Source organism: Neolamprologus multifasciatus, chromosome 12, assembly GCF_963576455.1.
Source record: "Neolamprologus multifasciatus chromosome 12, fNeoMul1.2, whole genome shotgun sequence".
Lineage (NCBI taxonomy): Eukaryota > Metazoa > Chordata > Actinopteri > Cichliformes > Cichlidae > Neolamprologus > Neolamprologus multifasciatus.
Window position 1 is genome coordinate 33,295,552 of NC_140450.1, and position 11,329 is coordinate 33,306,880.

Consider the following 11,329-nt stretch of genomic DNA (forward strand, 5'->3'; position numbering starts at 1 on the left):
GTGGTGGTGTCAATCTTAATATTTGTGGTTGAAATTACAAACCCCCAGAGGAGTTTTTTATTTTTGAGAAAACACTGCTCAGAGTGGGGAAACAACTGAGGTCAGCCGTAAAATTTGAATATCAGATGTGTCTTTTAAAATAAATTGAATTGCTGTGGTATTTCCTTTCTTTTTTTCCAGACCCAAACTGTGTCCAAAAAGGGCCAGCTCCTGCGCATCCAGCAACTCTGAGGTACAGATATTACTGCAGTTAAGTGTAAAAAGTGATGATCTTCCCAGAAGGTGTTGGCTTTTTGACAAGTAAACGTGCAATCTTTTTTTTAAACGACACCTATAATGTGTTCAGACAAGGGTTTAAGTTGGCATAAATGGCATTTTGCCGTTATATTTATAGTTTGAATAATATAAATGACAATGTATTCACATTAGGAAAAAAATAAAGTACGATCCTACATTTATTGCACCTTTTTAAATCTCTAAAATTGGAATTGTTTTTACAGATTGATTTCAAAGATCCTCAAGAGTGCTTGAGGATAATCTGAGGGTGTGTGTGAAGATTGTAGTTGAACCGAAAGGTTTAAGGTCAACAGAACGAGGACACTAAGCGCACTTATTAAATCAACAAATTAGTTTTTGTTCAGTAAATTTTCCTTTTACTGAAAAAGAAGAAATGGAGCATCATGGAATCACACTCTTTAAACCTAGATTTGAATTCTGTAGATTGTGCTGTACATGCATGAAAACCATTACATTTCATGCAGTGCAGGAAATTTGGATGGTGGCGATTAAAAGTGTGAAAATTGCCCACAAGAAGGGAAGCTCTTGAAACGAAATATTCACTAGGAAAAGTAGGAGGCACTTCACATCTCTGTGAGAGGCTTGAGTCCTAACAGTGTATTCATGCTACCAACAAAACACACTGAAGGCTTAAACTAAAGTTTTAGCTGTGATGTAGCTTTGTATGTTGCAAGGAGACAAAAACGTGGAATAAGAAGATGATATTTCTAGGATGATATTAACTTTGTTTCACTTCGGCCGGGGTGTAATGCTCAACTCTGACAGTCCATTAGGATAGTACAAACACAGTATGGTGATAGTGGAGTAAGAGGGACAGCAGTTACCAGCAAAATGCCAACAATAAATGTAATTATTGATATTGGTGTTTAGGGCTGTGCGATATGACCAAAATCTCATATCCCGACATAAGAATTCTATCGTCCCGATAACGATATAAAATCACAAAAATGTAACATTTTCTGTAAATTCTGTGAATCTCGGGCAGCTCGACTTGCGTGAAGTGTTTCCAGCTGCGCGTCATGTAGCTGGAGTCGAGTGTTTTAACCGATGCATGAAACGATACATTTTTAGACATAAGTTGTAACGGCCGCCGTTTTCTTTGTGCGTATTTATTACACGGCGTGCTGCGGGGAAAAGCCTGTTCTAACATTTGAGTCTAAGGTTGATTTTTTTTTTTAGCACCTGGTGGCTCTTTTTTACTTCTCATCCGTAAATAATCTGCTCTTCCACGTGATTCAGTTTATTTTGAAAAGTCTCAACAGGATCTTGAGCTTTATTGTGAAAGGATTATGTGGAACAAGCGGACATGCGGTGGTTTTACCGTCGTTGTTGCTAACGACAACGCATAAAAACAAACGCTTGTCTGTCTATAGTGTGGTTATATTAAATATAAGAGAAAGAGAGAACTTTAATAAATGAATATAGCCACTACAGTGACCATCAAAATAATGAAAAAATATTGCCGTAAACAGTTTATTTTGCGACACCACGAAACAAACGATAGCGTAAAATGAAACGATAGACGTTTTTATATCGTCATCCGATATATATCTTTATATCGAACAGCACTATTGGTGTTTATTATTTAGAACACAGGTACTATTATATTGTGGGATCATAATTTAAACAAGTACTGGTGGTGGTCAGAGGGCCCGGTGGCGCCAGTGTCCGGCAGCCTCGCCTCTGTCAGTGGCCCCAAGGTGGCTGTGGCTACAATGTAGCTGCCATCACCAGTGTGTGAATGTGTGTGTGAATGGGTGGATGACTGAACGTGTAAAGCGCTTTGGGGTCCTTAAGGACTAGGAAAGCGCTTTACAAATACAGGCCATTTACCCAAATAAAAAATGATTTGACTAAAAGCTTATTATTATATTTGAACTATGTAAATATTAATTATAACACTGGTCCACAAAATGTCCTAAATGATGATAAAAAACAATACTAATAATACAGATCTGAGATCATAATTTCATCTCTCTATTAAATTAAGGAATTTCTGTTTGAGTCTTGTCTCTTTTCGTTTCTCCAACCGTTCACACCGTCTACTTCAAACATGTCTGATGTGTTGACGAGGATCACATGTAGTGTTGAATTTGAGGTCTGTTGGCTGAACTGTGATCTCACATTTGAGGTATTTTTTTCCTGTCGCTAGGCAATCAATGGCAGGAACCTGAGGCCCATGTTGCCAGGCATTAACATTACAAGAAAATGTCTAATGTTTCAAGACTCTCAGATTCTTGAGTCTTGATTCTTCCATGACATCTATGACAACACGGAGCAGTTAATCAAAGAGGGGAGAAAACAAATCGTTTCATTGTGGAGACGAGGGGAGCAACAGGGAGTGAAAACGCAAACAAAACAATGCTTTAAAAAAAAGTCAGTCCCTGAGCTTATAATGTGAAAGCTTCCCGCACAGACGAGCGTGTCAAGTAAGAACCGTCTTTGCTGGAAACCGACATCAAGCTCACAGGACGGGCTGACCCAAACTCTAGCCTGGAGACTGGAGGAACACCCACTCTAAAACTGATGACTCCACCACTTAGGGTGCTAATCTGTGATCCTTGTATGGATTCTTAAAGGATGTGATTAGAAAACTTCACCAGTGGACTTGGAAAGCTGTGAAACTGGCTTCCCCACAGCCTAAAGAGACCTTCAAAACCAAAGGTGGACCAACTGGCACCATACCACTGTTTCATAAATCTGTCATTTAAGCTACATGTAAAAGAAGCTGTTTGAATTTAACTGAATGTACTGAAACTGACCAAAAGGCAGAGTGACACCAGACCATGAAACTGCTGCTGGGTGAACAAATAGTTCTGTGTTACTGGCAGCTTCTCTGCAGATAAACTTACAGTGTTATGTTGTAGGTGCCGGAGGGAGTCCAGAACACCGTGGCTGAGGTCAGTGAGCTGCAGCCGATTGCTGAGAATCAGGCCGACCAGGAGGCGACCACAGAGCAGGACAACAACAACCTGCCACACACAGGTTGAGAGGACACACACCTGCACATACATCGATGCCCTACCCCCAGTGAATAGCCTAGTTCACTGGAATACTTATGCTGGCCATTTAATAAATAAATAACTTGCATTCATACTCAGAATTAAACTGTGTAATAGAGTCTTACAAGGAATGCACTGAGAGGCATTGTGGCAAGCCCAAAGACTATGAATAGCATGTTACTGTGGATGTCGTTTATAAATCACTTCGATTTATAGCTGCACAGCATGCTTGAACATTTGATGAGAATCATTTCAGGAATGACAATGATACTTACGAGAATATAAATCTGTCGTTAATTCATTTCCTGGGAAAGTGCTGATAAAGTTTAAGTGCACTCATTTAAAAGTGAAGACTTGGGGTTGAGAAGAGGCTTGTGTTTTTATTGCTGTCAAGATTAATTGTGCGTTAAGCAGCATGCAATTTGACTATCTCTGCTTGGCTCTTTTATATGTGTGTTTTGCTATGATGGTTATCTGTGCTCATGCCAACCACAAGCTGCTTTAATGTTTTCCAAACAAAAGCTGCTGTCTCTGGAAAAGGAAACGGGGAAACTCTTTCTTGTTTTACAATTTTCCCAGCGGGCTTTTGTGAAATGGCTCGGGTTTAAAAACTATAAATGTTGTAAAATATTAGATTAAAACAATGAGAAAGACTCTGTAGAGTTTTGAGTGGAAAGTAAAATTGCATTCGTTTTGGAGCAGCAAACAGGCTGGATCCTGGAACAGTCCAAAGATTTCTCTCTCGGTGGGACTGAACCCAGGCTCAGAGATTTGTGGGTTGTGGCATTTAACCCACAAAGCAGCCTGGGAGTAGTTTGATCAGCAGGGGAGCGCAGGCCCCTCTCTATGTGTTCCGGTCACAGACAAAACACACAGCTTGCAAACAATGACTGAGTTAAGGTTAGCCTCCTCTGAATGTTGTTTCATTTGACCATTTTGAGTTACAGTACACAAATCATCAGTAGCAAAAATGCCTTGAAGAACAATGTAGCAAGAAACCCACGTGGAGCGCTGGACTAAGTGTAATGTCAGCAGCGAGAACTGTCTAAACTTGTCTTTGTGTTTCTGCAGTCACTGCTAGTGGCGATGTATCTCACAGTGCAGATGTGGACCTCTCCTGCAGCGGTTTGACTGAGCTCGACCTTGGTGCCGATGAAGTTTTCATTGTGTCCTCAGGCCCGAGTGGCCTCCCCCCCTCACCTCACACGGTAACATCTTGTTTCACACCAGTGAATTTCACCAGATAGTCATAGTAGAAAAAAGATACACCCTCTTAGGTTTCAGCAGGTCTTAAATTTGTGTAAATGAACTACATATAACCTGTTACTCAATGTCATCATTTAACACACAAGTAAGCCAAAATGAAGAAGCAGCATTTTAAAAATTAAGGACACTCTTACTGCTTCCATGGAATTAAGGAATATGAGTAGTAGTTTGGTGGTCCGGAGCATTAAGGTGTGTGATGTGATGTGTGAAAAATATCATCAGTGACCTTAACCCTTTAAGACCTACCATAGAACCAAGTCCGCCAGAACTTGTATTATATTTTTACATGTTGTAGAGACATTTATGGGAACATTTCAAGTTGATATACATCAATACAAACATTACAGCCTAAATTTTAATAATATATCTGCATTAAGTGCATAGTAATTATATAAATTGCAAAAAAGTGCAATAAACTACAAAAAAAATTGAAAATAGTTTTTTTAACATATATTTCTAGTTAGAGAAATTTAAGAGGCTTATCTCTCAAAACTGTAAATACAAAAAAGTTGCACAAACTAGTTTCCCACCACAGGAAATTTATTTTAAGTGTCTTCATAGTTTTATTTTTGAAATACACCAATTTTTATATACTGCAGGAAAAACAAAAATAAATATTATAGCGCAAATTTGCAAAAAAGCAGCATGTGCATCAAAATAAACTATTTCCAGCAGTGCAATATGAGTCCTAAGCATCCCAGAAACAACACAGAAAGTCATAAAGTCAAAGATAACTTTTAAAAACACCAGTATAGGCTCATGAGGCCCTGATGGTAAAAAACTACATTTCCGCGAAAATGACGTCACTTCCGGTTCCAGGCAGGTAATGGCGGACATGCGATAGTTCGAGCTGACGTCTGTTCCAACGTAGGAAGTGTTACAAACAGCTGATCGGATCAGCAAAGCGTGTTTCTGGAATATTATGTTTTTATTGCTGCAAGTGCTTTTTATGCAGTTTTTGCAAAGCTATATGTGGAAGGAAACCGTGACCGAGGACAAGCTGATGGCATAAGATGTAAGTACAACTCCTCCGGTTTCATATGCAAAAACATTATTGCGCTAGCTCACGTGGTTGCAGAGCTACCGGGATTTAAAAATAGTTGCAAACCGAGCGTGCCCGCTCTGACCGGTTTTAAAGGGTTAAAGAAGCAAATGTTACTGCCCATCAATCTGGGAAGGATTATCAGGCTATTTCCAAATAATTATTAAAGTCAACTGTTCAGTGAGAAAGATTATTCACAAGTGGACAGAATCTTTCCGGGTTGAGCCATCCCAGCAAGTTCACACATAGATGAGATTGTACAATCAGGAAAATTGCAATAACCCCAAGAGCTGCATGTCTCACTCTATAGGCCCCAGTTAACATGTTAAAGTTCATGACCGTGCACTTAGAAAAAGACTGGACAAGTATGACTTAACTGGAAGTGCTGCCAGAAGAAAATCTTTAACTCTCTGCAATAGCCTAGACTGCTGCGGCTTCCCATGATGCACGAGTGTTTCTTCTTCACTCTGCGTGCTACACACCTAATCATTGGTTATTATTAATCTCTGTCTCTCTTCCACAGCATGTCTTTTGTCCCGTCTCCCTCTCCTCACCTCCATCCGATCTCATCAGATGGCCCCGCCCCTCTCTGAGCCTGGTTCTGCTGGAGGTTTCTTCCTGTTAAAAGGGAGCTTTTTCTTCCCACTGTCGCCAAGTGCTTGCTCGTAGAGGGCCATCTGATTGTTGGACTTTTCCCTGTTATTCTAGGGTCAGAATGTATAAAGAGCCTTGAGGCGACTGTTGTTGTGATTTGGCGGTGTGTATATCAGTGAAACTGAATTGAATTAAAAGAACATGGCAGCACAGTGTCGGTTTGCAAATTTGCGTCTGAACAAACCACAAGATTTGTGGAGAATGTCCTTTAGACAGATGAGACCAAAGTGAAGACGTTTGGCCGTAAGGACAGAACCACATTTGGTGAAAACCAAACATATCAGCACAAACGCCTCATGCCAGCTGTCAGCACGATGGTGGACGGGTGATGATTTGAGCTTGTTTTGCAGCTACAGGGCACCTTGCAGTCAACTGTTGGCTCCTCTGCAGGCCATCTGTCTGACCTCTCAAGCTTTGCCCAGATTGTGTCATGCAACAGGACAAAGATCCCAAGCATGCTTGATGAATTGTACCAAATCTGATGAACACTTATTGTCAAACTGCGCCCATCGTTTTTGTTTATGTGAATTAGGTGTAAAACTAATTCCCATCCATTTTATTTAGCATGCTACTGACATGGCTCTGGGGGAAAAACAAATGACGTGGATCTATCCTGTCATCCTTCTCTCACCCCAACCGGTCGCAGCAGATGGCCCCGCCCCTCCCTGAGCCTGGTTCTGCCGGAGGTTTCTTCCTGTTAAAAGGGAGTTTTTCCTTCCCACTTTTGCCAAAGTGCTTGCTCATAGGGGGTCATATGATTGTTGGGTTTTTCTCTGTATCTATGAAGCGCCTTGAGGTGACTTTTGTTGTGATTTGGCGCTATATAAATAAAATTGAATTGAATGTAGTCTTATATCATAGAGTGGAAAGTGAAATTGTGTGTTCAATCTCAAGGTCACGCTCTGCGTGGGTGATGTTGTTGCTTTGAGGAAATGATCCCTGAATCAGTGAACATCAGAGGTGGCGGGGCATTCAGTGCTTTGAACTGACCTAGTGTTGCAATGGCGCATGAGGATAATTAAAAGATAGGACATGTGTTGGGGAAGCAATAGTTCAATCAGGCATTTTTCTTGCTGCTCTTTTGTATTCTCAGAATAAGAGTTGGCATAAAACAGCTTTGGCAGCTTTTTGAAGGGCTGGCAAGCTTTTCTGCAGCCTAGGCTAATGGAGTATTATCTTCCGAGCCAGATTCCCAGCTCCAATTGTGTGTGTGTTTGTGTGTTGGTGTGTGTCATGCACGCTTTGACGCACAGTGTGTGTGGTCTGCCTGTGTGTGTCCTCGGTGCATGTAAATACGGTTTAGAAAATGTTGCAAAATTCATCTTCTCGGCGTCGGCGCCAGGTACACTTCCAGGTCGGCGTGGTGCTTCTTGTGTTACACACGATGCCCTGAGCCGTAAACCCCCTTTTGATAAAATTTCGCTGCAAAAGACCCTTTCCTAGAAGAGCTTCGATTTAGCGGTACAGCGATGAGAAGATTGGAAAACGTTGCTGTAGGCAGGGCTGATGAGATCAAGGCAGAGAAAGTCTGGATCAAAACGGTCTGGTACATTCCTCGCCGTCTGAAAATCAACAGACTTTATTCAGCTTGTTCCATTTTCTAGGGAGTATGTCAAACTTTTCCAAGTATCCCTAAATGGTCCCCAGTCTCACCTTTGGAACTGCAGTGCACTGAACTGGGTGGCTGAGTTCTTGCCTCATCTTTCAAGACTAAAAGTTCCTATTGTGTTCTCAGGCTTTGGCGTGGAAAAGAACATTTTATATAAACCCCGAGCTAATTCTTGTCTAGACAAAGCTAGCTGCTAGTGACTCTGAGGGACGGATTATCGCTCTCTGATGAGTGCAACTCCCAAGACATTATAAAGCGATCTCCACACATCCAGGTTGTCGATATTTAGCCTCTTAAGCTCAAGTGAAATGACCTATATGAGGCTCCGACTCCTAAAATGCGTCTTTGTTTTGGTCCTGGAGCGTAAACTTCCCACAGCAACACCACAGATGTTTCTAAAATTGTTCCAAAGCCTGTGCTGTTCTCTTGACAGTTTTAATATACTTAATAATGATGAGATTTGTACGTGAGCCACACATGCTCAGCTGGCTGGCTGTGTGACAGAGCTAGGCTAATCACAACACTTCCTTTCTTGTTAATCCGTTAATGTGGTACACAGGAAAGTCTGTGGGGAGATATTCAGGTGAGGAGGAAATGCAGCAGGTGCAACCAGCAGACAGTTGTTCCTAATGTTCACACCTGAGGGGATACATTGTTGCACAGTGATGCTATTTGCTGATTTGGCAGCAGTTTAAGTGCAGCACAGTAGAGAATACTTTTTGTTTGTTTGTTTGAGATTTAACTACTTGGTTTTCTGCTCTTACAATATTCCTACTGGTGTCTTAATTTGATTATTACATATACACATCTGCTGCACTCTCCTTGTTGCCTAGTTAGAATATTTTTCTCCTCCTCTTCTTTTGTGATAAGATGAGGCAGTGCTTCTGTTTTTGACCCATGCTCGACTCAGTAAAAGCTTCCTAAGATATTAAAGATTGGAGCTGCATTTTTCTTATCGTGTGATGTTTTCACCTGCATGTAGCTTCTTATACTTTGCTACGTGTATCCTCCAGCAGCGGGAGAGGTTTCTGCGACACAGTGACACTGGTCCTGTAGGCGATTGGCCGTCACCACTAGAATCCTCCACCTCACCTGGATCCAGATCAGTAAAGGATGGCAACGGCTGTGCCAGACCGAGGGCGTGGAGTGTCCGCACCTTCCAGGACTTCCTCCCTCCATTGCCACAGCTTCATAAGAAGTGGTGCAGCTGGAACTCCACCAGTCCCTTCACCAAGCTGGTGGACAGCGTCAGTACTACAATCATTACATGCAAAATAAAACGAAGCTACTTGAATGGTCAGATTCTACCAACAGACTATGTAAAATATGATTTGGATGAACTGACCCTTGAAGAATGTTCATGAAATGTAAAATGAGCAGTTTAGGAAAACTTTGTGTGAACAAGCAGGATTTTTCCATCACCAGTTAGTTAAATTAAAGTCTGTTAATTGTGAATATCGTTCCAGACTCCATCCAGTTTGGTTGCTAACTGCAGAGGTGGCGACAGCAGGAAGGTTTTCTCTGATGTTCACCTGGAAGGCAAGGCAGATACCAGCACAGCCTCATCCATCAGCAATGCCTCCTATCCCCTCACGCAGCCTGCCCAAAGACAGCGGCGCCTCAACTCCACCAGCAACCTGCGACATCCTCGGTTCACAGGGCCGTGTTTTGGCCTCCTCTCAGCGACAGCAGACCTGGCGAAGGCCCCGGGCTCCTCCTCCTCAGAGCCCGTCTCTAGAGCCTCTTCCTCCCCTCAGTGTCAAATTGAGAGTGGCCATGCTCGAGATTTCCCAGGTGAGGGTGATCACATCAGCGTGCCCGTGTTTGCCATCTCTGAGGAAGAGGACCGGCAGCCTCTGGTCCCAGCCGAACACCTGGAGCAGACCTCCGCAACTGCTTTGCTCAACGGGCTGGTTACAGGGACATGCGAAGACAAGGCGCCTGTTCTAGGAAGCACCAACCTCGGCTCCCAGAGGCCCAGAGCAGAGTGGAGGCTTTGGGGAAGCCAGGTGTCAGGAGGGGTCGGTTCACTCTCTTCCAGCGAGTCGAACGCAGTCGACAGCAGCCAGCCGTCTCTCAGCGTGTCCACAGGGCTGTGCAGTGTGACCAACCAGATGTGACACGATGGTGATGAGCAGGGACTCTGGTGGGCCAGTTCTGCATTTCTGAACTCTTAGTGTCACTGGGATACATCTCATTTACTCCTTTAATTTCCAAAATCAACTCTTACAGAATTGCATCTCCTGTAGCTTCCTGTTGGTATACACGCATATTATTCTCACTGTAGTTTTTCTATTTTTATAAAGTTTGTTTCACACCTTTCAGTGAGTTGTAACTCCAACCACGGCACTGTTTTCAGTAGCTCTGTCATTGTGGATTTTCTTCTTCCTGTGCCAGCTTTTTGCTTTCTTTTTTTGATCTTCTTCATGGGGACGCTTCTTTAGTACATCGTAGCAAATACTTAGTTGCATATTACCTAAAAGTGTTCTACACAGCATAGATGATACATTTATATTAATGCTACAACAGTTCAGGCATTCAGTGTGTACCCCTAAGACTGATGCTGGATTATAAAAGGGAAATCAAAATAAAAGCATATTAAGTACCAATATACACCATTACATAGCATAAAGACAGAACTAGCATTCACAATAGTATTTAAAAAAAAAAAAAAGTATGAATAAATGTAAAGTTTTAATAAAGGCAATATCATTTGCAGCTTGTGTTGTTGATTAACTCAGAGCTACACAGAGTAAAAACTTGTTTGAAACCATTCACCACACATACCCGGGTATTTTTGAAAACGCAGATTTTTCTATGCGTTTGCACCTTTCGTCCACACGTAAACGGCGTTTTCGGTCGCTGAAAACGGAGATATTTAAAAACTCCGGCCAGGGTGGATATTTTCTAAAACTCCGTTTCTCCGCAGAAAACGCAGCGTCAAAGGTGTGCGCCTTTTTTGACGTCACACTGTGCGCCACGTTGTTTCGGTGAAATGAATTTCTACAATACTGTTACTTGTACTCTCTGTAGTGTTTAAATGCTTACATATACACACAGTTACTGTCCCTCCACACATACGACTCGGTTCTGCTTCTATGCCCCAGCTTTGTTTACTTTTTCCCGCCGAGGCTTCTAGACTTCTGATTGGCCAACATTTCTACACGGTTAGGAATATAGCGCCACCTGCTGCTTTGGCATGTTCCTAGCAGCTTTTTCCTTCATTTCTGCCTTTACGTGTGGACGGGATTATTTTTTAAAACGAAAACGGAAAATCTCAGTTTTCAAAAATACCCGTGTACGTGTGGACGTAGTCAGAATGAAGATTTGCACTGAAATCACACATTTAAAGGTTACAGAAACTCCACAAAAGCAAGTCAGTTTTTACTTTCAGGTATCATTTTTTTAATGGTAAAGATTAACAGCAAAACCAGATCCATACGCATTTTTCAAAGACAA

The 11,329-nt window shown here is 42.0% G+C and overlaps 1 protein-coding gene across 3 annotated transcripts in view; it reads left to right on the forward strand.

The window, feature by feature from the left end:
• The window catches only part of LOC146507364 (uncharacterized), a 28,533-nt gene extending 17,942 nt beyond the window's left edge, over positions 1-10,591 (forward strand). For 2 of the 3 annotated variants that reach the window (XM_085179352.1, XM_085179354.1), the window contains exons 3-7: positions 181-232; positions 3,165-3,282; positions 4,371-4,507; positions 8,884-9,117; positions 9,337-10,591. In XM_085179352.1, the coding sequence (XP_085035478.1) occupies positions 181-232; positions 3,165-3,282; positions 4,371-4,507; positions 8,884-9,117; positions 9,337-9,990 (1,195 nt within the window). In that variant the 3' untranslated portion in view covers positions 9,991-10,591. The remainder of the gene's footprint in view (positions 1-180; positions 233-3,164; positions 3,283-4,370; positions 4,508-8,883; positions 9,118-9,336) is intronic. The other variant, XM_085179353.1, reaches the window with a different exon arrangement.
• Positions 10,592-11,329: the final 738 nt, after the last annotated feature.